At 41.5% G+C, this 27485-nt stretch overlaps 1 protein-coding gene across 1 annotated transcript in view; it reads left to right on the top strand.

Annotated features, from left to right (window-relative positions):
• zcchc24 (zinc finger, CCHC domain containing 24) overlaps nucleotides 1–25795 on the top strand; it is a 73965-nt gene extending 48170 nt beyond the window's left edge. Inside the window, exons 3-4 of the mRNA XM_060925953.1 lie at nucleotides 16725–16889; nucleotides 24759–25795. Of these exons, the coding sequence (XP_060781936.1) occupies nucleotides 16725–16889; nucleotides 24759–24872 (279 nt within the window). The 3' untranslated portion in view covers nucleotides 24873–25795. The remainder of the gene's footprint in view (nucleotides 1–16724; nucleotides 16890–24758) is intronic.
• The last annotated feature ends 1690 nt before the right edge of the window (nucleotides 25796–27485 follow it).

A 27485-nucleotide genomic window follows, 5' to 3' on the forward strand; every position in this document is an offset into this window, starting at 1 on the left:
TCCGATTGCCTCAGACCTCCGAGAGGAGTACGGTGGAAAGAAAAGACACATACTGCACATCAAATGAAAGGTAATTTTGAGTAGAATTCAACTAAAAACAAAGATATTCTATTCAATAAACATTTCAGTAACAGAGTGACAAAATAAATGTAAAGTCGGCTCCCAGTGTCAGAAGATTTTGCACAAAAGCAGCTACTTGCGAAATAAATAACATGCAACTTAGATGCCAGGAAATGGCATCTGAGGGGTTTCTTATTTCAAAATTTTCTGGTGAATATTTTCTGGTATTTCAAACCCCCCGGCGACGGCTGCTCAATACTACCGCCGAGCTATAACTTCAGGTAGTGGAGAACACTGAAAAAAAAAAAATATATATATATATATATATATATATATATATATATATATATATATATATGAGAGAGAGGCGGCTGCAATTATTGACAGTCCATAATTATCGACACCTTTTCAGATTTATTTAAAAAAAATGTACAAAGGTGAGTTTCAGTTACAGCAGTTGTTATTGGTTAATTAATCAACCAAAAGACCCCTCACCCTTTGAGCTTGTCGTCTGATGATACAGCTCATTACCTGAGATGGAATTTTTTTTAGCACGATCAGCAATTTGAGGAAAACCCGGACGTTATCATTGCAGGTAAGCATGGTGGAAAGATCATGGACATGTTTTTACTCATTAAATTCACCGATATTTCATGATCTCCTTGTCGAAACCTGCTTTGTTTCTTAATCTTTCATATGACAGTTGCCATTTTATATCTAAGCATGTGTTTGAGAAGTCACGTGAGGTGTCAATAATAGTTATCACTTTCCCTGGTGTCCACCATTATCGACACCCTGTGGAATTAAAGGAGAACTGAAGTCATTTTTAAACTTGCTTTATTTCTTAATTAACATGTTATTGAATTACATTTTCGGTTTTAGTAACCTTATATCATGACTTGTATTGGCAACTAGTTGCAATTAAATATTATACTTATCGGCCTATTTGGTTTTTGCCATGTTGAATTTAGTTTGTTTGGTCCATGGCAGGCGGCACTTATCCGCGCGATCTTCATGAGACTTGTGCGAGACTTCGAAACGTGATGTGTCAGCCAGGTGTCAGTGACTACGTTTACATGCACATCCAAATCGAGCTGCTGTCGGTAATCGAGCTGAAGGTCCCAGCAGGGTGCCAGAGAAATCCAGTCGTACATGCACACAATGAAATCGGGCTATTGTGTGAGGTGCATTGTGCACCCGAGCCACAGGTGGCACAACACGCCCCATCGTGTTGGTACACTTCCGGTTGTCATCATGAAGAAGAGCTATTCAAGAGTGTAAACAAAGTTATCAGTTCCGTGTTCTCCATTGCGCGTTTTTCTCCCGTCCATGAATTTTAATATATTCAACTCCTTAAGCTGAATGAGCATGAACTCTGTCTCCTCATTGCTCCAGAAGTGCACGTTTCTGCTTGCCTGTGGCAGTGGGGGCGTGGTCAAGCACCGGTCTGTGACAGGAGGGCGGAGCCAGGGAAGGTGAGTGGCAGAATCACTTCACCTGACGGTAATTAACCTGTTTGTGCGTCTTCCCAGTAACCGCGCCCTATTTAAGGAGGCAGAGGGAGAGCAGAGGGGACAGCTCATCCCGGGACTAGAACACAGCGTGCGCGCGTGTGTGTGTGTGTGTGTGTGTGTGTGTTTTTCTCTCAAGAATAAAAGTAGGCTGTTAAACTGAAAAGTCTGACAATAAAAAGCCTATTAGTACCAGAAGCTTTGTCCTGCCGTCCTCTGTGCTCCACCCACACTTCAGAGAGCTCTACATCGCCATTTTCTCTTCTTCGTTTGTTCCTCCTGACCTCTTCTGCTGCTCGCTACTACTGTTGTCATGCCGACCGAGGCTGTTGTGTTTCCCGCTTGTGGTCTCGTCACTTCCGGAAGTAGCTCTACAACTAGCTCGATAGGGTATACATGCACAAAGTAGCTCGGCAGAAATCGCATAAACTAGGTCGTGTAGCTCGATTCCAAGAAATCAAGTTCGGTTCAATTTCAGCCGAATTAAGGTGTATACATGGCATTTTGAACTTCGATTTCAGTCGAGCAACGGCAGAAATTCGATTCTCTCTATGTGCATGTAAACGTAGTGAGTGTCGCTATTTTGAAAACGGTTTTCCAAACTAAATATTGCACAAAAATGAGTTTAAATGACGATTACTGCCTACTTTTTTCAAACTTTCCTGATTGCTGTCAAAACAAACAAAACTTCCGGCTTGATTACATCAGCATTCGAAAGAGGGCGTGCGTGTATTTTGATAACGTTGGTAGATGATGGTCGCTTTGATTTCCGCTGTACGTTTTACTTCCGTCCTACGATGTCTCGCACCGGTCTCAATGAATCTCGTTTACGGCCATTGCTTTGACATATGGACTGATATATGACAGTGGTGCTTGAAAGTTTGTGAACCCTTTAGAATTTTCTATATTTCTGCATAAATATGACCTAAAACATCATCAGATTTTCACACAAGTCCTAAAAGTACATAAAGAGAACCCAGTTAAACAAATGAGACAAAAATATTATACTTGGTCATTTATTTATTGAGGAAAATGATCCAATATTACATATCTGTGAGTGGCAAAAGTATGTGAACCTTTGCTTTCAGTATCTGGTGTGACCCCCTTGTGCAGCAATAACTGCAACTAAACGTTTGCGGTAACTATTGATCAGTCCTGCACACCGGCTTGGAGGAATTTTAGCCCATTCCTCCGTACAGAACAGCTTCAACTCTGGGATGTTGGTGGGTTTCCTCACATGAACTGCTCGCTTCAGGTCCTTCCACAACATTTCGATTGGATTAAGGTCAGGACTTTGACTTGGCCATTCCAAAACATTAACTTTATTCTTCTTTAACCATTCTTTGGTAGAGCGACTTGTGTGCTTAGGGTCGTTGTCTTGCTGCATGACCCACCTTCTCTTGAGATTCAGTTCATGGACAGATGTCCTGACATTTTCCTTTAGAATTTGCTGGTATAATTCAGAATTCATTGTTCCGTCAATGATGGTAAGCCGTCCTGGCCCAGATGCAGCAAAACAGGCCCAAACCATGATACTACCACCACCATGTTTCACAGATGGGATAAGGTTCTTATGCTGGAATGCAGTGTTTTCCTTTCTCCAAACATAACGCTTCTCATTTTAAACCAAAAAGTTCTATTTTGGTCTCATCTGTCCACAAAACATTTTTCCAATAGCCTTCTGGCTTGTCTACATGATCTTTAGCAAACTGCAGACTTTTTTTATTTTATTTAACCCTTGTTTAACCAGGAAAGGTCCCGTTGAGTCACAGTGACTCTTCTTCCAGGGAGTCCTGGCCAAGTGGCAGCAAGTTAAAAGTTAAAAACACGAAAGACAAAGGACGACACTACCAAAACACTAAAGACTAAATCAAACTACAAAGCACACAAAACAGTGGAATATGTGCTATAACTAAACATGTAACATACACTAAATACACCAAGTCAATGGAACACAACTAAAACAAGACAAATCTCATAAACATAACAAAAACAATTGACAGTACAGCCAAGGACACTAAAGACAAAAGACTACAAGAAGACAAGACTCACATAAATTCTAAGATAAAACACAAACTAAACAACAATAAAAGGATTAAAAAAAATGTAGACACATGGGCACCATATTTAAAAGCAATGGCACAGCTCTGTAAGAGCTGATTTTAAAAGATTTTTAAAAGTATTAACAGAAGGAAGTGTCTCTAGGTGTAGTGTGTTCTGAAGTTCGTTCCAAACGTATGGTGCATAGAAGGAAAAAGAGGTCTTGCCCAGTTCAGTTCTTATTGAGGGTGTGATTAATAGTATCTTATTTGTAGACCTTGTACTATAAATACTAGTGTGATAAGAAAGCAGATTTGAGATGTACTGTGGTAATTTACCCATTAATGCTTTCAAAGTAAAAATCAACAAGTGAAACTTTCTCCTGAGAGAGAGAGAGAGAGAGAGAGAGGACCATTGAACCATTTCATATAGCAAGCAGTGGTGAGTCCTATTTGCTGTTCCTGTGATAAAACGCAAGGCAGAATGATATAAAACATCCAATTTTTTCAATAGCAATTGTGAGGAATGCATATAAATCATATCACCATAGTCTAATACTGATAAGAAGGTGCTCTCTACCAAACTTTTTCTTGCTTTGTATGGAAAACACTTTCTTTGTCTAAAATAAAATCCTAATTTGGGTCTGAGTTTTTTTAAGAGACACTCAATATGTGTACTAAACGACAGTTTATCATCCAACCATATTCCTAGGTATTTATAGGAGGATACTTTTTCTAACTGTGTTCCATTCGTAGTACAGATAGTGTCATTACAAGGTGTTTGTGAACGTGTGAAGACCATAAATTTAGTTTTTTTTAGCATTTAGCACCAACTTAAGTCCTACAAGGGAATTTTGTACCTTGTTAAAAGCAGACTGTAAATAGTTCACAGCCTCCTGCACTGATGAAGCAAAAGTGTATAATATTGTGTCGTCTGCATAAAGATGTACTTTTGTGGGACTTGGTCCCGCACCCAAGTTATTTATATAGATAGAAAACAAAATGGGGCCTAGAATTGATCCTTGGGGCACACCCATTTTTACCTCTAAAGAGGATGAGGTGCAGTTATCAACAGTTACTAAAGCTCCGAGCAGCAATGTTCTTTTTGGAGAGCAGTGGCTTTCTCCTTGCAACCCTGCCATGCATACCATTGTTGTTCAGTGTTCTCCTGATGGTGGACTCATGAACATTAACATTAGCCAATGTGAGAAAGGCCTTCAGTTGCTTAGAAGTTACCCTGGGGTCCTTTGTGATCTCGCCAACTATTACACGCCTTGCTCTTGGAGTGATCTTTGTTGGTCGACCACTCCTGGGGAGGGTAAATATGGTCCTGAATTTCCTCCATTTGTACACAATCTGTCTGACTGTGGATTGGTGGAATCCAAACTCTTTAGAGATGGTTTTGTAACCTTTTCCAGCCTGATGAGCATCAACGCTTTTTCTGAGGTCCTCAGAAATCTCCTTTGTTCGTGCCATGATACACTTCCACAAACATGTGTTGTGAAGATCAGACTTTGATAGATCCCTGTTCTTTAAATAAAACAGGGTGCCCACTCACACCTGATTGTCATCCCATTGATTGAAAACACCTGACTCTAATTTCACCTTCAAATTAACTGCTAATCCTAGAGGTTCACATACTTTTGCCACTCACAGATATGTAATATTGGATCATTTTCCTCAATAAATAAATGACCAAGTATAATATTTTTGTCTCATTTGTTTAACTGGGTTCTCTTTATCTACTTTTAGGACTTGTGTGAAAATCTGATGATGTTTTAGGGCATATTTATGCAGAAATATAGAAAATTCTAAAGGGTTCACAAACTTTCAGGCATCACTGTACATGGCATGTTTCAAACACTCATAACTTGCTATAGCAGTGACAAGCTAGCTCTCAAAAATGCATTCCGATATTTAATAGAATGAGATAAATAGAATTTTGATCATAAAAAATTTGCCTTCAGTTCTCCTTTAAGTGACATTTACAACGGTTATTGGTCGATCTTTGTTGTAATGTTGTTGAAGTCGATGAAGTACTTTTAAAAAAATAAAAGTGCAGTGATTTTGTATATTTTTTTCTGATTCATAACAGAATGGAATGCTTATAGAGTATTTGTAATAAATAGAATTAAACCAGAATTAAATTCCTAGCATATAAAAAATTACATGCTTGAAATATTCAGATTTTTCTATTCTATTCAGAAATTTTTTTTTGCAGTTTATTGTAAATATCTACCACATATTACAATATCAGTAGACATTGTATATTTTTAGATTTGAATTTAAAATCTCAATTTAAAAAATCACTTGTTTGAAAATACTGAAGCTTCACCAATTTGAATGTAATTGCAACAAATTAGAGCATTGTTTGAATTATTGGTAAACTACAAAACTAGAAATTAATACAGACAACAGTGAATGATTAACAAAATGCGATCTCAGAAAATACTTAGAAAGCGGAACAAAAAGATTTTCTGACAGGTTAAACATTGTCAGTTCATTTGTTTACAAACATTAGAATTACTTCCTCATTTACGTAAGCACCGACATCTATATACTGTATTTATATAAAAGATATTTTGTACTAGCCCTGTGATGACCTGGCGACTTGTCCAGGGTGTACCCCGCCTTTCGCCCGTAGTCAGCTGGGATAGGCTCCAGCTTGCCTGCGACCCTGTAGAACAGGATGAGATGAGATATTTTGTACTAAATATAAGTCTAATGCCGCTTTTCCACTACCAACGCGGCTGAGTTGGGCTGAGCCGTGCCGTGCTGAGTTGGGCTGAGTCGAGCTGAGTGGGGCTGTTGGAGTTGCATTTTGACTACAACCGCGCTGAACCGTGCTGGCTGGAAGTGGGTGGACACATTGGGTGGAGTTAGCGAAAGTGGGTGGACGTCACGTGATGTCGTTAAGCAGCGCAAACAGTGACATCAGTGAGCTTTTAAGCGGTAGTCTCACGACCCGGATAGTAAACAATAAACATGGAGGACATGGAGTCGTTAGTGTTGCTGGTCTTGGTGCTGTGGCTTGTTGTCACCGACAACGCCAACAGATACTGGCAAGAGCGTATAGATGAGGCGAGGCGCATAAGGCTTCAGAAATTCTCGTAATTCGTAATTCTTCTTCTTCCGGGTTTACGGTGTTTACAGATCCCAGCGTGCTCACGGGGCTTGTGTGGGCGTGTGAGGACACTCCTCCTCACCAATCAGTGCACAGGGGAGTGTCTGCTCACGCCCCCAGCCTCACTCGGCTCGGTTTGGCTCGCTTCAGCCCCACTCCAAAACCGTGCGAGTTTTAGGGGCTAAGCAGGGCTGAAGCGAGCTGAGTCGTGCTGTTCTTTGGTAGTCGAAACGCGAGCCGTGTCGGGCTGAAGTGAGCTGAAGCGAGCTGAAGTGAGCTGAAAAAGGGTAGTGGAAAAGGGCCATAAGTAGGGCGGCATGGTGGTGTAGTGGTTAGTACTGTCGCCTCACAGCAAGAAGGTCCGGGTTCGAGCCCCGTGGCCGGCGAGGGCCTTTCTGTGCGGAGTTTGCATGTTCTCCCCGTGTCCGCGTGGGTTTCCTCCGGGTGCTCCGGTTTCCCCCACAGTCCAAAGACATGCAGGTTAGGTTAACTGGTGACTCTAAATTGACCGTAGGTGTGAGTGTGAATGGTTGTCTGTGTCTATGTGTCAGCCCTGTGATGACCTGGCGACTTGTCCAGGGTGTACCCCGCCTTTCGCCTGTAGTCAGCTGGGATAGGCTCCAGCTTGCCTGCGACCCTGTAGAACAGGATAAAGCGGCTAGAGATAATGAGACGAGATAAGTCTAAGTAAAACAAATTTTAAATAAATCTATGTTTTGTTAATTTAATACCACATACCGATTATTGTTTTTTTTTTATAAACAATCATCTGGATGTTAATAATTGTGGAACAGTGTCGATAATTGTGGGATGAAGTTGCGTGATCTGATGCGCAGAGTAATCGGGAATCAACGCATTTTTTCCCAGTGGAAGTTTGAGTCATTATTCATGCACAATTTACGTATTGAAAGTCTTTCCTACTTTTGCAATGACCAAAAGGTCGTTAAGGTGTCGATAATTGTAGCCGCCGCTCTATATATGTAGTACCAGCCAAAAGTTTGGACACCCCTTTTAATTCAGTGTTTTTTATTAATTTTTATGAGTTAAAACTCGTTTCTCTTTACTTAGTTGAGCGGTTCTTGATATAATATGGATTACTACAGTTGTGGAATAGGGCTATTTACTGTATTTTTATTATTTATTGTTTGATCTCAAACTCATTAAGAAGGCAAGAAATTGCACTAATTAACTTTTGACGAGGCACCTGTTGATTGAAAAGCATTCCAGGTGACGACCTCATAAAGCTGGTTAAGATAATGCCAATAGTGTGCAAAGCATCATCAAGGGAAACGCTGGCTACTGTGAAGAATCTAAAATATGAAACTTTTTTAAACACTTTTTTTTGTTTACCATGTGATTCCATATGTGTTCCATGTGTTATTTCATAGTTTTGATGTCCTCAGTATTGTTCTACAATGTAGAAAATATTCAAAATACAAAAAACCTATGAATGAGTAGGTGTGTCCAAACTTTTGACTGGTACTGTATATATATTATGCCGTGCTATTTGTGAAAAGAGTGTGAAGTCGTAATGCAGTCTTAACCGATTGTGTAATGCTCATGTTTATATTTGGCAAGATAAACACGCTTATCTCAGCATTAATGCATCCGAAAGTGCATCTGGCAATGGACACTAACACACTCATGCATAGCTGGTTTTATATAACTAAATCTTTCTGTATCACACATACAGTATGTATTTGTGTTTCAAGTCAAATTTGGCCAATGCTCAATAATTGAGTGGAGGCCAAAGCTGCTTGACTTGCACAGTGTATAAATAAATCAGCATAAATAAACAGCTGAATTATCCATGGCTTGATTTAGCATAAAGAGAGCTTCTCATTCATCTGTGTTAGTGGCTAACCCTGAAAGCACTTGGCCTGTGTGCCCTCTTTTTCTGCACCCGTTACTATGCATGCATACATGCTATATTAGTCTGGAATGCACTAAGTGCAAACTCCCGCTGACAGCAGTCTTGACGTGGTGAAGCAAATAAGCAGACTCGCACAGGACACTCAGAAGGATCTTACCAGAATTTACGACTATTGTTTTTGAGAAAAGGAAAACATGTTCAAAATTTCATTACGGTTTAGAATTATAACTGCCATTTATTGGAAATGGAGCGGAAAATAATATTCAGGGGAACAAGAATCATGCTTTAAGCTCTGTTTATCTGATGAACACATGCTTGACCATCTACTTAAATCGAACAATGTGAACATCAATTAAATGATAAGATGTCTAATCGAACACTCTGGAGCTAATTGTTTAAGTAAATATGTGATGGGTGACTGAGCTGTTGGAAGAGTCCAGAATTTATCTTGGTGCTTTTGCATGTCTGTAAATCTATCTCCTCAGTATCTCAGCCAAGTCAAACACAGATTAGGAGAAGTTGAGTTGTATGTGGGTTATTTTTTTCTTGCTCTTCTCTGTGGGGTAATTGAGCATGTTGTATCTGGTGGGTTTGCTGTTCCAGTGTTGTGTGCAGTGGAGTCTCGTGGGAGCCGGCACTGGGGCTCAGGCTCCGAGGCCTCCATTGTTTACGCTGATGGTTTCCATATGCTGGCAGAGGGAGCAGCCAAACTCTCAGGGCCTGCGCCAGTAACCAGGAAGCTGTCCAGCACTATCTGGAATACTTGGAAACATGGCGCAGCTTTGTAATAACCTAGAAATGAGTGCAGGGCCCAACAGTTGGACTGCATTTAATTATTAAGTGACCTCTTGGAATGAGAAAATCCCAGGATGCAAAATGTTAGGAACTGGGCATATTATTCTTAAGTCTTGCAGTACAACAAAAAAACAAATTTCCTCTGGTTGAGATTCAGCATTGTTGCATATTTCTTAAACAGATTGTTATCTGACCTTAAACTAAACCCCGGAGATTAATCGGAAGTGAGCATATAATACCATGTTTTATTCCTTACTTTGTATAATCCAGGTTATATATCCATACTCAGAAAAAAACAAAAAACAATACATAGGAACAGTGGAACAGACATATGGTCTTACATTTACCTGTAATATTCCTCCCTGAAATTATTCTAAACTAACTTAGACAGTTAGATAAACAGAAAAGAAAAGCACAGAACTTCCATTGCAAGCAATAGATAGATAGATAGATAGATAGATAGATAGATAGATAGATAGATAGATAGATAGATAGATAGATAGATAGATAGATAGATAGAAAAGGGTTCATTTGTGGTTCAATTTTTTTTTCCATTAAAAATCACTAGTTAGATTTAAGAGGCGGGATGTACAACATGCTAAACAAATGTAAATGCAAGTAAATAAAACAGTAAATAGTTTTTAAAGAGACTTATTTTCATTTTCTCACCAAAATGATTGCACGTTAAGAATATATGAACGTATTTTTCCACTTTGCATTACTACAGATGGTTGCAAAAAATATAATCAATATTTTTGTTTCAGATTGTTAAACAAATATCCCAGAGTATTTAAGTATTTAGTTAGATTTATTAAAATGTTGACTTAATGCCAGGTTCGATTTTGCGAGCTAATCATCACACACTACTTTCAGCATTTTCTTTCCTCTCCTACTTTGTTTCCAGCTCCAGAATCATCTATCCTAATGCCATGAATAGCGAAGCTGCACTGCTGATCCCGGGTCAGCTGCTGAGACTGTGGTAGTGCCAACTTAACTTGCTTCTCAGGAGAGGCCTCGCTTAATAATTTGTGGACTCTCTGAGTAAGTCCGAGCTCTCAGTTTCAGGAGGGCAGATTTCACGAACACTGAGGCATTGTGTGCGTGCAGCTTTATCATTTAACAGCACACCTGTTCCTCCTTGTCAGTCTCGGTGATGCAGTCTCTCGCTCTCAGGCAGAAAAGGAGACAGCTGCACCCGCAAGAAAAGAACCCGGGGAGACCTAAGGAAACACTGGCTTCATTTAAACTCCCTTGTGGGAATTAATAAATAACACCAGCACGCACCTGACTGGAATGCTCAGGCCTTTTGCAGAGCTCGCCGGAAATCGCACACACACACGCAGCTGATGAGGGTGACACTGTCACTCCTGTGTGTGTGTCTCCAGGGAAGGCCATCTGCACGCTAAGTCTTGGCCTTGGCTGAATCTGTCTATCCAGCGCAGACAGAGCATCGCTTGATCCGCTCTCTGCATTGTGATGCTAATGGCGCTGTGCTACTAAGCACGCACTGGTACTCCCACCATGTTTACATGTACAAGGCACATGCTCCTTTTATAAACAGGAGATCAACTACTGACGGATGAATACCACACACTTTTAAATCGCGTTACTATTGTTATAAACCGATTTTAAAACAGTATATGCCTCAGCTTCAGCATTCAGCTTGTAGTTTTTCTCCTTGCAAAGTCATGAGCTATTTCCAAGAATACACACTATAATAGATTTCTGTGAAAGATGTAATTGTACACCAGTCCTTTTTCTATTTTACAAGCCTAATTATTTTCATGTGAATGTTCAGCCCAGGCTGAAAATCTCCAAGCTATTGTTCGCTGTTACCAAGAGTGGTTTGTGTGATTAGTCAAAGATTATATCTGCTGATCATTTCCAAATTCACCACATCTATTGTGCAACTGAACGCCAAAAGCAGTCCGCCGATTTGTATGGGCTTTTCTCCATCCTATGTCTCGAAAAGATGGCATGTATTTCCTAACAAAAACAAAGTGCTCAGACGAAGCCAGAAAAGCGGTCTTCTACTGTTTCCACCAAGAATGCACTTAAATGGCACAGCCATGCTTTCAATAAATGCCTCAAGTAAATCGTGTCTTCTAGAAGGCATTAACATATGACACAGAATTGGGGGGGGGGGGGGGGGGGGGGGTGAAAAGATATTGTAGCTGTAAGCAACATTACATTTCTGAGTTAGATGTGCCATTAATTTTTAGGGTTGCAAAATATTTTCCATATGGAATCTACAGGTTATCTGGATTGCTTTCAATGTTTATATAAATGTGCAAAACGTTTGCACATGAAATATAACGCCAGTGCTCGGAGCCACAAGGTTTCACAAGAAGATTAATGCATTAAACAAACAAACAACAAAAAAGATAAGGCCAACCTTGCTTGTGAAGATAAAGTCCAGCATACATAGGAGTGCAGGAAGATGGAGATGATGAATTGTGATGACTTGGTATTAGTGTTGAAAAAAATCATTGATGACTCACGCAGCAGATAAGCTCCATGATTTGGAACATATGTGTGAGGCTGCTGCAATACAGATTGTACATACATCAATCAAAAAAAAGAGTGCTTTAGTTTAAAAAAAAAAAGGATATACAAGGACTCTTTTTGGTTTGACATTAAATGTTTTGTTTTGTATTAAATTATTGTAATAGGAAAGTTTTTTTCTGTCATGTTATATGGTCCTCCCAGTGTTCCTCTGCCATTGAAGCCACATACTTATCAATCATATGGCAGATCTTTTCCAATGATAATACGCCGAATCAACTGTGGTCGTAGCGAATGTTTCAGGTTAGCACTTTCTTTAGGTCCTCGTTTGCTAACTTATAGGCATAATTCAAAGCAGATCGGTGGTTTTATGAGGGGGTTTAGTGTTTTTTTGTGTTATACCAGTGTGGGACCCATCTGCTTCTGATTTCCTCCTCCCTTCAGTCATGTAGGGCTTGATTGGAGGGCCCTCTCCAGCTGCGAGCGATGACTGCCGTGCTGTGGTATTTGTCCTGTTACAGGGAGGTTGGCTCCGTTGTTCGATCTCAACCTCCTCCGTCCTCCTTAGGGGACACAGCTGGAGAGCTGAGGAGGGGGGGAAACGCTGCTCAAATTCAATTCCCTATTTTACCTCAAGAACAGCTTACAGTCACTGGATGTACGCCTCTAATGTCCCAAGCAGCCATCAGCACAGAAGTCGTGAGCATTTCTTGAAGGAAACTAGAGCATGCTGATTCCAACAAAGATGGAGAAAATGACTGTGGTATAAGACATGTCTGTATCATTTGGTGCTTGTGACATCTCCGTGCGTAGGTGCCCTTGTACTTGTGGCAGGAAAGGTCGGTTTTTGTGGTCCACTGTATTCATGTTTTGTTTTTTACTTTAAAGCATGCTAGCACAGGAACAGCCTGAACTGTCTTTAAAGATCCTTCTATACTTTGACCAGTAGGCCAGGGCTGAGATTCAGAGTAAAGCGGTCACACTGCTTTTAGCGCAGTTCACTGAGTTCAACTGTGTAAACATGCAACCAAAATGCAGAGGCCTTGGCATCAATCTGCAATTTAGACTGAGCTGTTTGTTGGTGCATTCATTATAAAATGTTGCTTTCAAATACGGGCACTTGGTTTGATTTTGGAGCAATACTTTCCAGATAATTATAAAACAATGAACATAATTCAATACGTTATAGACCATTAAAGCTTGTGGGGTTTTTGTTTCTCTTCTTTGCTCTCTTTTTCTTTTTTTCTAAAAGAGACATTTAGAAAAACCAGATGTAGACTTATTTGTTATCCAAGTTCCCTCATACAATTTAGCCTTTTATTGAATTCTTATGTATTAATGAAATACGGTACACTAAATGGCCAAAGGTTTGTGGACACCTGACCTCAACCCCAACGAACACCTCTGGGATGAACTGGAACGCCGATTGCACTCCAGACCTCCTCGCCTGACATCAGTGCCCAATCTCACCAATGCTCTTGTGGTTGACTGAGCAAATCCCTACAGCCAGAGATGAAAGCGGAGGCTAAATCTGGAACAGGATGTTCAACAAGCACATATGGGTGTGATGCTCAGATGCCTACACACTTTTGGCCATGTAGTGTATCAGATTAAAAATCAGATTGCAACTTTGTCTAACCCTTAATATATCTGAACTCTGTTAAAACCCAAATCAAAATAGTTCATAAACCTATTAAAGAGAGTATCACTAGCATGGGCCCAGTCCATCATGCAGAGCAATGCTGCTGCAAATAGCCTTTTTACTTGAGTAGACAAAGTTGTGAATTGTCTAAAAATGCTCATCAGAGCAACCGTCCATTATCCGTAACCGCTTATCCTGTGCAGGGTCGTGGGCAAGCTGGAGCCTATCCCAGCTGATTTATGGGTGAGAGGTAGGGTACACCCTGGACAAGTTGCCAGATCATCGCAGGGCTGACACACATACCCCTTTTCCACCAAATCAGTTCCAGGGCTGGTTCGGGGCCAGTGCTGGTGCTGGTTCACAACTCGTTCAACTTGCAAGCCAGCTGAGAACCAGTTTGCTTTTTCATAGCTCGTGGTGCTAAGGGAAGCCACGTCATTACGTCGTTGTATACGTCAGTTATGTTACGTTACGTTAAGTTACGTTTGCATAAACCTTGGCGCGAATATCGAAGCAAAAACAACACGGAAGAAGCAGCAGCAGCAACAACAACAATAATAATAATGGATGACTTCGCATTTGTACAACTGCTGCTTCTCATCGCTTAAAAATGGCGATCTTTCACGGTCTTGTTGTTGGTCTTAACAACTCCGCCACCCCGCTGACGTAAGCGGTTCTTTCCTCTGGCCCAGCAGAGAGTTGGTGCTAGCCTGGAACTGGTTTTTCTGGCCTCAGAGCCAGTTCTTTGTCAGTGGAAACAGAAAACCCAGTTCCAAACTAAGCACTGGCCCCGAACCAGCCCTGGAACTGCTTTGGTGGAAAAGGGGCAACAGAGACAAACAACCATTCATGGTCAATTTAGAGCCACCAATTAACCTGACCTGTATATCTTTGGGGGAAACCAGAGCACCTGGAGGAAACCCACGCAGACACGAGGAGAACATGCAAACTCCACACAGAAAGGCCCCCGTTGGCCACTGGACTCGAACCCAGAACCTTCTTGCTGTGAGGCGACAGTGCTAACCACTACACCACCGTGCCACCCTATTACAAGAGCATCAAAGATATATTTCTTTGTGATATGAACAGGCAGAGGGCGGCACGGTGGTGTAGTGGTTAGCGCTGTCGCCTCACAGCAAGAAGGTCCTGGGTTCGAGCCCCGGGGCCGGCGAGGGCCTTTCTGTGTGGAGTTTGCATGTTCTCCCCGTGTCCGCGTGGGTTTCCTCCGGGTGCTCCGGTTTCCCCCACAGTCCAAAGACATGCAGGTTAGGTTAACTGGTGACTCTAAATTGACCGTAGGTGTGAATGTGAGTGTGAATGGTTGTCTGTGTCTATGTGTCAGCCCTGTGATGACCTGGCGACTTGTCCAGGGTGTACCCCGCCTTTCGCCTGTAGTCAGCTGGGATAGGCTCCAGCTTGCCTGCGACCCTGTAGAAGGATAAAGCGGCTAGAGATAATGAGATGAGATGAACAGGCAGAAAATGTAGAATGTTAGCTAAGGTTCATGTACTGCTGATGTACTATAAATGAATGGTGAAAGACTTTGCACCAGGTGATATTTTAATTGACATCATAACACAGGGCATTACGCTGCTTATAAAGCATAGAGCAGTGTTTTTCGGATGGTCGTTCCATCAAGCTGGAGTTACACCTAATGGTTAATAAATCGCAACAATGGAAAGTATGAATCAGTGGGACTGAGGTCAGTGATGTTAGGGTTTTTTATTATTTTTCCTCTGTCCTAGAGCTCCCCACCCACACCAGTCCTACAGCGATGCTTGATCGGCCTTGCGTCAGTCCATTTGTGAAGTTTAGAAATGTAGCCACAAAACTCATGGTTTCCAGCTGCTGCTAACATGGGAGATGGTTTGTTGACAGTGGTTGAGTCATATTGTTTAAGGTTGGGGAGGAAGGCCTGTCGCATGCAGCGAGCCTGTTGTGACGCATGTTGCTGGCTCTTTGCACACTGAAGCAGATGCTAATGTTTTCACCTCCCATAACTCATCTGGAACCAGTGCAACATATCCACCATCTCTCATCCTCACTTACAGTCTGAAATCAGCTTCAGGCAAAGAAATCATCACTCAGAGACAGGAACTAATGTGATGTGATGTGATGTTATGTAATAAGTTTCACAGAGACAGACCAGGGCCTCCTTTTATCACCTGTCTGAAAACTCGAGCGTAGATCTCATGGTGTGAAATATTTTAAACCAATGACCGGTTGGGTTATTTTCTGTCCGATTCATCATTTTCTATATCTCTCCTTTAAACGACAAAAGGAACTACAATCATATGCACGTACTAAACTGAATGAACAGAACACACCTGGAGGTCATATCATATTCTGTGGCGTCTCATCTGTGCTTAAATAATTAAACATTCTTTGGGATTCTGCATTTAGAGTGCACAAATATGAGGAGTGGTTGGATTGTGCAGTTGAAGTTATTGCTGTAGCTTGTATTGCATGTACTTCTGGTTTGCATTATAATGGCTTTGGTGTAGCAGTGATGAACGGGTGACAGTAGGGGAGTTTTTGCTTGGCAGTCTGTATGGCTGTAATATTACTCTGCCATAAATTTAATGCATACTGTGTTCTGTCCTGTTAAAAGGAAATAAACCGTCTTGTGGCAGTTTCTAAATTTGTTTGTTTTGGATGTTGGCATTTCATGATCTCCCATAACGGTGACTTAAAACTCTTGTTTGTGACACACAAGGGAAAATCTGAGTTTTTCTTCTTGCAGTTGTGGCCTAGATATCAATGCCAGCATTAACTCAGTCAGCTCAAACCATGCCCGAGTCTGTTTCTGAATATTTCTTTTGCTTTTAAAAGCCCTTTGGAGCACATTAAACAAATATTTATAATACCACCAAATCCTTGGCTAATATCATAAACAGTTTATAAAACGCCGTGTCTACAGCCTTTCATATGTTGAACAGTTTTGCTCTAAAGCTGTTCGTCTAAATTTGATCATTTCTTTTGGTTGACTAGGAACAGCGATATTTCTAACGGCGAGGCACGCGCTCTGCTACACAGCATGTAAATATACTTGAATTACACGTACCACAGGGAAGTCTGGTGATGAATCAGGTGACAAGTTCTCCCACTGAACTTTCATCTTTGATCAGAAAAGGAAGAGACTCGTCTAACTGAGTATTCTGCTGTTCTGTTTCAGGCTCGGCCCAAAGGTGAAGGATTGACACCTTATCAAGGAAAGAAGAGGTGCTTTGGAGAGTACAAGTGTCCCAAATGCAAAAGGAAGTGGATGAGTGGAAACTCCTGGGCCAATATGGGACAGGAGTGTATCAAGTGTCATATCAACGTGTACCCTCACAAACAGGTGCAACAGAGCTTTCACTACATTTTCCAGTATCGTTCACATACATCCCAGAGTATATACTGTGCGAGTGTATCAAATTATCATGTGCACATATGTGAATCCAGTGCTGAATGATAAGCATACTTGCATAATGTATATATATACACACACACACTGCACAGTGTGGTGGAATTTTTGTGGTGGATGGGGCACCTTGGGTTACCTTGAAACCTGAGCTTGACCACAGGCATTCTCATAACCTCCAAACAATCTCAGCGAGGAAATCATGTTCGAATGAGCAGATGAAGTCTGATTAAAACCACCATTACTCTGGTGTAGTCTTACTAAAGAGTATTAATTGTACGTAATGGCTACAATGATGACACACAAAACCCCTGCATTGTAGTGTGTGAGTTACTGTACATTTAGTCACAATTTCTGGAAATCATGGATTAGATTAAAGAGTAAATATAGAAGCATTGATTGTAGTCATTGTCCTCAAATGTGGCTTTAAAATAATGAGAAACTAACCAGTCTCAGGAGACTCGTGGGAAAAGCACGCTCTTTTCACTGAGTTTGTTGTGGTTAACTTTTCTCTTGCAGGCAAATTCCTTGCCTTTTAAGCATCACTTAACATATTTGCCCCCGTTCTGTGTTCGAGGTGTGCACTATGCAGTCTCTATGAGAAGGGTTTGGGAGCAGATGTCACGCAAGAGACTTACCTCTCTTGTCTGAGGTTCTAGACAAGATGTGTATGCTGTCCTTAGAATTGTCACCATCAAGAGGTAGAGGCTGGAGTTTGCATGTTCTCCCCGTGTCTGCGTGGGTTTCCTCCGGGTGCTCCGGTTTCCCCCACAGTCCAAAGACATGCAGTTGGGTCAACTGGCTACTCTAAATTGCCCGTAGGTGTGAACGTGTGTGTTAATGGTTGTTTCCCAAGCCCAGAAATGAGAGGGTTGCAGCAGGAAGGGCATCTGGTGTAAAACTATGCTCCAGTTAGTATGACGTGGATCAGTAGGGGGCGGCACGGCGGTGTAGTGGTTAGCGCTGTCGCCGCACAGCAAGAAGGTCCTTGGTTCGAGCCCAGTGGCTGACGGGAGCCTTTCTGTGCAGAGTTTGCATATTCTCCCCGTGTCTGCGTGGGTTTCCTCCGGGTGCTCCGGTTTCCCCCACAGTCCAAAGACATGCAGGTTAGGCTAATTGGTGGCTCTAAATTGACTGTAGGTGTGAATGTGAGTGTGAATGGTTGTCTGTGTCTCTTTCCCTGTGTCCGAAACCACTCACTCATTCACTACTCCCTACTCACTGTATGGGGAATTATTATCTAGAGAATTATATAGTGAGCTCATTGGTAAAATGAAAAAACACTTTCGGACACTACTCCGTCACGCTGTTATTTACGTCATTACTGTCACACAATTAAAACGGGCCAGATCAGTCGGCTGGTGGGTTTTCAAAATAATAAATACACGCGTGTATTTTTGTGATAAATCCACATTATACTGAGCATATTTCCCACATTAATAAATACAAAGTGCTTTGTGTCTGCTGCATCTTTCAGTTCTTTTAAATCAAGGCCGAATACGTTCTTCTTTGCCGCTGCCTTTTATTAAATCAAATTTGCGGTTTTTGATTTGATTTCTTTCAGCGTGACCGCAATGCATGATGGTGTATCTTGCTTGGTTAGTAACCATCAGTTGTACACTACTTTTCATGATGCATTGCGAGTGCACTATATAGGGTGTAATAATTCTCACTACACATTCAGACAGCACCTCAAAATGGTGACCTCACTATATAGTCCACTATATAGTGAGTAGGGAGTGATTTTGGACACAGGGTATGTGTCAGCCCTGCGATGATCTGGCAACTTGTTCAGGGTGTATCCTGCCTCTCGCCCAGAGCTGGGATAGGCTCCAGCTTGCCTGCGACCCTGCACAGGATAAGCGGTTACGGATAATGGACAGATGGATGGATGGATCAATAGGGTCCACATGGACCCCGACCTGGCAACAGTGCTGGAAGAGAAGATGATGATGATGATGATGATGATGAAGAAGAGGTAGAGGCTGAAGTAGAGTTGTAAATTAAGTGTCATTTGTGTTGGAAAAAATGCTATTTAATACGGTTTATATTATTATAATGAGTAGGCCTGTTTATGACTGAGAGGGTTAAAAATGTAGTAGTGCTGTCAAGCGATTAAAATATTTAATCACGATTAATGTCGTGACTGTCATAGTTAACTCGCGATTAATCACAATTTAATCGCACATTTTTGTCACATGAAAAACCATTGTAATTCTCTTATCAGCATAAAAATGTGAATGGGCTTGCTTTGTACCAATGTTTTTTTTTATTGCAAAGCATAACACGTCTTGACACAGCCACTGCAAAGTGAAACCTAAGCCGAGCACCGGGGCTAGCAAAAGAACCATGAGTGAAGTGATCTACTGCTTGAGTTAGTCTACAACTATAATCAGAGAGACAGGTTACACAGTGACGGTAGGCTTGACATGCTTGATTATAATATAAAGTAAACTGTTATATTAACTTTAAGTTGTTCGTTGATAAATATTGCATTGAATCTGATCTTTACTGTTTCAGCTCACTTAACACTTTTTGTACTTTTACACTTTCTGCCTTTTGATGCGTCGCGCTGTCCAATCAGGGGCGGCCAAATTTGCATATTACAGGAAGGATTTCTGGGATAGCATTGAGTTTACAGTTCAGAGGGATCTGGCTTCTTTAGACGCTGTCTTCTTAAAACTGAATAAATATTTAAAAAGAGCCAAATGAGCCAGTCCTTTGAACGGCTCTTTTCAAAGAACGGATCACAAAGATGCGGATCCCATCAAAGAGCCATAAATCCCATCTCTACTAGCGCGCCCTGCCCGCGCTGATTCTTGGGGGGGGAAAGGAGGGCAGAGGACTCTGGCTGTGCGGAGCATGGCATTACAGTCTAGCTGCTATCGTTTTTCTAAGCAAAGTCTCTGTTCCAAGTTCCTGGCAGTTTCAAAAGTTTATGAAAAACCTACATCATGTCACAGAGCGTTAATCTCGCGATAAAAAATTATCGCCGTTAAAATTGAGTCAAGTTAACGCGTTAATAATGCGACATTTTTGACAGCACTAAAATATAGCAATCAGACAGTTTCTCAGTCGAACATAGCTAACTACAGTGGGGCAAAAAAGTATTTAGTCAGTCACCAATTGTGCAAGTTCTCCCACTTAAAAAGATGAGAGAGGCCTGTAATTTTCATCATAGGTATACCTCAACTATGAGAGATAAAATGAGAAAAAAAATCCAGAAAATCACATTGTCTGATTTGTAAACAATTTATTTGCAAATTATGGTGGAAAATAAGTATTTGGTCAGTAACAAAAGTTCATCTCAATACTTTGTTATATACCCTTTGTTGGCAATGACAGAGGTCAAACGTTTTCTGTAAGTCTTCACAAGGTTTTCACACACTGTTGCTGGTATTTTGGCCCATTCCTCCATGCAGATCTCCTCTAGAGCAGTGATGTTTTGGGGCTGTCGCTGGGCAACACAGACTTTCAACTCCCTCCAAAGATTTTCTATGGGGTTGAGATCTGGAGACTGGCTAGGCCACTCCAGGACCTTGAAATGCTTCTTACGAAGCCACTCCTTCATTGCCCGGGTGGTGTGTTTGGGATCATTGTCATGCTGAAAGACCCAGCCACATTTCATCTTCAATGCCCTTGCTGATGGAAGGAGGTTTTCACTCAAAATCTCACAATCCGTGGCCCCATTCATTCTTTCCTTTACACGGATCAGTGGTCCTGGTCCCTTTGCAGAAAAACAGCCCCAAAGCATGATGTTTCCACCCCCATGCTTCACAGTAGGTATGGTGTTCTTTGGATGCAACTCAGCATTCTTTCTCCTCCAAACACGACAAGTTGAGTTTTTACCAAAAAGTTCTATTTTGGTTTCATCTGATCATATGACATTCTCCCAATCCTCTTCTGGATCATCCAAATGCTCTCTAGCAAACTTCAGACGGGCCTGGACATGTACTGGCTTAAGCAGGGGGACACGTCTGGCACTGCAGGATTTGAGTCCCTGGCGGCGTAGTGTGTTACTGATGGTAGCCTTTGTTACTTTGGTCCCAGCTCTCTGCAGGTCATTCACTAGGTCCCCCCGTGTGGTTCTGGGATTTTTGCTCACCGTTCTTGTGATCATTTTGACCCCACGGGGTGAGATCTTGCGTGGAGCCCCAGATTGAGGGAGATTATCAGTGGTCTTATATGTCTTCCACTTTCTAATAATTGCTCCCACAGTTGATTTCTTCACACCAAGCTGCTTACCTATTGCAGATTCAGTCTTCCCAGCCTGGTGCAGGTCTACAATTTTGTTTCTGGTGTCCTTTGACAGCTCTTACCAATTAATTCATTAAAAATCCTACAATGTGATTTCCTGGATTCTTTCCCCCCATTCTGTCTCTCATAGTTGAAGTGTACCTATGATGAAAATTACAGGCCTCTCTCATCTTTTTAAGTGGGAGAACTTGCACAATTGGTGGCTGACTAAATACTTTTTTGCCCCACTGTATGTTAATAGTGGTACAAACAAATACAGCCAAAATGTATTGTTTAATAAAATCACAGTCATGCCTTTATTGAAGTTTGGAGAACATAAAAGTAGATATAGCTAGTCGGCTAGGTATAACCATCAACAAACTGGCAACATAAAGTAGCTAGAGCTAATTCATTGGCCACCCATGTTGGTATCCTGTAACTCAATATATATATATATATATATATATATATATATATATATATATATATATATATATATATATATAAACGTGTCGTACTGGGCATAGTGGTGGTCCAGTGGGTAGGTAGTATTACAGCCTCACAGCTCCAGGGTCCCCAGTTCAATCCTGAGTTATGGTTACTGAGTATGTGGAGTTTGTGTGCACATTGTCCCTGTATTCATGTGGGTTTCCTCCCACCACTCAAAAACATTAGCAACACTAAATTGGCAAAGATGTTAATGAATGTGTGTACATGATACCTTACGAAGGACTGGCAATCCCATCCAGGGTGTATTCTCTATTTCCCTCCCGATGCTCGAGTTCCGCCGCAACCCTGACCAGGATAAAGAGGTTACTGAGGATGAATGAGTCAGTACGTTGTACTTTGAAATGCATGATCAAAACGACACAGCATTTATTTTATTCCTGATTTGCTCACGTGCTTTATATATGAGAGACGACTAGTTAAGCATTCGGACAGTCCGCCGTGTTGAAATGCGTTTTCATTCACGTGATGTCCTCAAACAATGTGGTCATTTCCTGAATTCGGGGAGGAGGTACACTACCATTCAAAAGTTTGGGGTCACCCAGACAATTTTGTGTTTTCCATGAAAAGTCACACTTTTATTTCCCACCATAAGTTGTAAAATGAATAGAAAATATAGTCAAGACATTTTTCTGGCCATTTTGAGCATTTAATCGACCCCACAAATGTGATGCTCCAGAAACTCAATCTGCTCAAAGGAAGGTCAGTTTTATAGCTTCTCTAAAGAGCTCAACTGTTTTCAGCTGTGCTAACATGATTGTACAAGGGTTTTCTAATCATCCATTAGCCTTCTGAGGCAATGAGCAAACACATTGTACCATTAGAACACTGGAGTGAGAGTTGCTGGAAATGGGCCTCTATACACCTATGGAGATATTGCACCAAAAACCAGACATTTGCAGCTAGAATAATCATTTACCACATTAGCAATGTATAGAGTTTAAAGCAGACCTGGGCATTTTACGGCCCGCGGGCCGCATCCGGCCCTTTGGTTCATTCTGACCGGCCCGCGTAAGGTTAATTAGAAATTACAAAATAAACATATTTTCTAATCTTACCCCATGAATGGACTGAATGTGCATTGCTTTTATTTTGAAGTTGTGTTCAACAAAAACGCAATGCGTGCGACATGAACATGACATGAAATCCCACGAAACCTAATCCCGCGATAACTACTTCCGTAATTTGTCCAGACCAACCACAAACTTGTACGTCATCCTTCAAACGGTCCAGCCAATCACATAGTGTGACGTCACCAGCAGGCGCCGGAGCCCGAGCTAATCTGTAGATCTGATACCTACACTGAATCGACTGATGATCATCTGTCAGCTGTGCTTCGCATCTCCACCTCAGACATTCAACCTGACTCTGATGCACTCGTTAAAGACAAACAGAGACTAGATTTCTCTCACTGAACAAATAAAAAACTGAAAAACACCCAATGAGGTGATTAGACTACAAATGTGGGCATCATTATTATAATATGATGCATCTTGCTTGATGTTTGGAGTAGAAAGACAATATTATGATGTCTTTATTGTGTTTTGGGGTGAATGTGACTGGAAAAAAAATGGTACAAACGCTCACATTTTGTTAACCATTGTTTTGGGAAATTTGATTGAATAAATGACATTTTTTGTAAGCAACCTCGTTTTTTCCATACTCTTACCAGTCTTAGCAGCTTGTAAAAACAATGTTATTTACTGCTTTATATAAAGAAATACAATTAATATTATGCAGAATTTAGTTCAGCCTTTTGGTCCGGCCCTCCACAAAATTTTCTGTTTCTCATGTGGCCCCATGGAAAAAATAATTGCCCACCCCTGGTTTAAAGTGATCTTCATTGAAAAGAACAGTGCTTTTCTTTCAAAAATAAGGACATTTCAAAGTGACCCCAAACTTTTGAATGGTAGTGTAGGTTTTACAGCCAAGGTGCACTGAGAGAGAAGATCCACGGCTAGACACTGTGTCTCTATGGTTATGGGTGGGCAGCCAACTCTTGTTCCTGTAAAACCTAAGTAATAACATAAAATGTGTGTGTGCGTTTGTGTGTTTATTTTTTCATGCCGAAGAGGTGTTGCTGTACCACGGTGTAGTATTGATCGCCCCCAGCCATTCCTATTAGGTGACGAAGTGTGCGTGTCTCACTAGTGCGCTTTGCCACACTAAAGTCCAATAAGAAAACTGCCAGAAATTCATTTAAACAACATTCTGCAGTGACTGCTGGAGAGCACTGCTTCCATCAGTCTCCAATTTAATGCCTTGCTGTGGGACTGAGACTGACATCTTGTATGAGCAGACTAGAAGCAGAGGTCTAATACTATAGTCCCTCAAATTTTGCTGCTTGACTGTGCTCTTCTGCTGTTTGAAGTTGATTCATTCCAGTTATTAGGCCCATAAGCCAAATGCTTAATCCAGAGCGGTATCCGATATTCCCTAATATTATCATTCACAAAGCCCTTCACTCTTGAATAAACACTCTAGTGTAATACTACATTGCCTCCTCCCAATGACCCGTGTTATCCTGATTTTCCATAATTTATAAAATACAGCTGAGACACACTGGAAAGAATAACAGGGTCATGAAAAGATTCAGCAGCAGCAATAAGTAGGAAAACAAATGACTCTGAAGGTATTGTTAGTGATCAACAGCCAAAACCTGCTGGCTCACACACATATTCTCAGGGTCTTTTGCATAATTTCCAAGAATAGTATTCACCTTGTCAAATGTCATGCTGGTGTGAAATTTTGCAAAAGTAAGCATACAAGAGAGATGGAATCCTGAAACAATTTCCAATGCCAGTGAAATTATTTTAGTGATGAAAATATAATATCCAATATCAGTTCTGTGATGTTTGACGCGCCCTGTCTGATGGATCCGGGCTGTGGTTTGAAAGCTGAACTCATACGATTCTCCATAATGCTGGTCTTCAAGGCCGCATCACCATTTTTGAAAGTAGCCACATCCTTAGTCGGGTATTGAGGTGGAAAAAGATTTATGGTCGGAAGAACCGAGTTGAATTAAACCCTGAGTATGAATGGTGGTGTATCCTGTTTTCCCAGCGTCCTCTGGAGAAGCCTGATGGCCTGGATGTCTCTGACCAGAGCAAGGAGCACCCGCAGCATCTGTGTGAGAAGTGCAAAGTCCTGGGCTACTACTGCCGCCGCGTGCAATAAGGACCCGCAGGTCCGCGCCCACTCCTGCCTCCTTCTCCCTCTGCCCATCTTCCCTTCCGCCCTACCCATGAAGAGCTCCAAGAAAAAGTGAAATGTGCCAAAATGTTTTTGTAAATATCGCTCATGCAGTTATGGCCTTGTGTATCAAAAGTATAAAACACATTTATTTGATATATGTGTATAATTGATGATTGAACATATGTTTTAGAAGGGTGTCACTGCCAGTATTGATATCCAAACCGGGCACAATGGCTGACCTCAACCTTGTGCTCTCTGACTGCGTGTTTACAGACTGCCGTCATTTTCCCTGTCAAGTGAACTATGTGGATGTGCTGAGTGGTAAAGGTATTATATTAGTTCAGTCACACAGGGCCGAGTATGCCTTGCAATGTTCTTTGGGTCAGCAGCACACCAATTTAACTGTGAATTAACAGGGGCTATTGTACTAGTCATCCCTGGCTTTTATTTGCATATTTATTTGTAATGTTTTTATATCGTCGTGCAATTGATTCAACTAAACTGGGATTTGTATGCACATATTGTTTAACCCCACCTCTTGCCATTAGAAACTACTGTAGGATAGAATTATCTTGTAAGAAACTTAGCCAAGTTCCTACTTTTCACATATTCACATACATTACGTACATATATATATATACACGGTGCCCTCCATGATTATCCCCCCCCCGCTTGTAAAGAGGGTTTGATGAAGTTGCTTCATCTCACACTGAAAAAATGAGAGAAAAATCAAACTTTTAATTGAAATAACGTTATTCAGGGGTGGCACGGTGGTGTAGTGGTTAGCGCTGTCGCCTCACAGCAAGAAGGTCCGGGTTCGAACCCCGTGGCCGGCGAGGGCCTTTCTGTGTGGAGTTTGCATGTTCTCCCCGTGTCCGCGTGGGTTTCCTCCGGGTGCTCCGGTTTCCCCCACAGTCCAAAGACATGCAGGTTAGGTTAACTGGTGACTCTAAATTGACCGTAGGTGTGAATGTGAGTGTGAATGGTTGTCTGTGTCTATGTGTCAGCCCTGTGATGACCTGGCGACTTGTCCAGGGTGTACCCCGCCTTTCGCCCGTAGTCAGCTGGGATAGGCTCCAGCTTGCCTGCGACCCTGTAGAACAGGATAAAGCGGCTACAGATAACGAGATGAGATGAACTTTATTCAGAGAAAAAAAATCCCTCATCAAGAAATAATTATTTTCAACAAAAATTCATGTGCCTATATTATCGGTATCCCTGCATTTAATACTCTGGACAACCTCCGTTTGCCAGTGAAACAGCACTCCGTTTCTCCTGTAACATTTTATAATGTTGGAGATACAGATCAGGGCGTCTGAGACCATTCCTCTTTACACAATCTCTCCACATCATCCAGGGTCCGAGGCCCTCTCTTGTGTGTTCTCTCCTCTTCAGCTCACCCTACAGGTTTTCAGTCGGGTTCAGGTCAGGGGACTGAGATGGCCATAGCAGAAGCTTGATTCTGTGCTCAGTGAACCATTTTTTTGTTGATTTGGACCTACGTTTCGGATCATTGTCCTGCTGGAAGATCCAGTGACGACCCAGTTTTAGTTTCCTGACAGAGGCAGCCAGATTTTGATTTAAAATGTTCTGGTATTTCATGGAGTCCATGATGCTATGTACCCTAACAAAGTTTCCAGGGCCTTTGGAGGAACAGCAGCCCCAAAACATCACAGAAATTCCGCCAAATTTTTCCAGTTGGGATCGGGTTCTTTTCCTTATAGCCATCCTTCTTTTTACACCAAACCCACCTTGAGTGTTTATTGCCAGAAAGCTCCATTTTTGTTACATCAGACCATAGAACACAGTTCCAGTCAAAGTCGTAGGAGCGTTTCGCAAACTTCAGGCGCTTACATTTGTGGTTAACTGAAAGAAAAGGCTTTTTTTTAACACACTTTCCTAGTAATCTGTTGGCATGGAGGTGGCATCTGATGGTGGGTTTGGAGACTCAGAAACCCCAAGATTGTACTTTTTCTTGTAATTCACCAACAGTGATCCTTGGGGATTTGTTTTTGCCTCTCTTACCCTCCTCTTCACTGTACGTGGGGGTAAAATAAATTTGGGTCTTCTTCCAGGCAAGTTTGTAACAGTTCCAGTTGGTGTGCACTTTTTTTTTTATTATTATTATTGCCCTAACAGTAGAAATGGACATTTTCAGGCGAGTAGCCTTTTTTTTTTCTGTATAACCATTCCCTGACTTATGAAGGTCAATACAATTCTCCCTCATGTGGTTTGTGTGTCCTCTTATCTTTTTCATGTTGATGAATGACTAAGGGACGTTGGCCTCTGTGTCACTTCATATGTGTTCCCCAGTTAATCAGGAAGTCATGGGTTACATCTAGAAAGTTCCTACACACTCCAATCAACACAAAAATGTCCAGTTTAAATGAGAAACATGATTCAGTTACATTGTGTTCACTATCATTTCCAGGAGTGCCAATAATAGTGGCACGTGTTTTTGTTGAAAATAATTATTTCTCGATGAGGCATTTGTTTTCCTGTAAATAACTTTATTTCAGTTAAAGGTTGGATTTTTTTTCTTATTTTTTCAGTGTGAGATGAAGCGACTTCACCAAAAGGTGGATTTTTTTTCTA

Source organism: Neoarius graeffei, chromosome 7 (genome assembly GCF_027579695.1).
Source record: "Neoarius graeffei isolate fNeoGra1 chromosome 7, fNeoGra1.pri, whole genome shotgun sequence".
Lineage (NCBI taxonomy): Eukaryota > Metazoa > Chordata > Actinopteri > Siluriformes > Ariidae > Neoarius > Neoarius graeffei.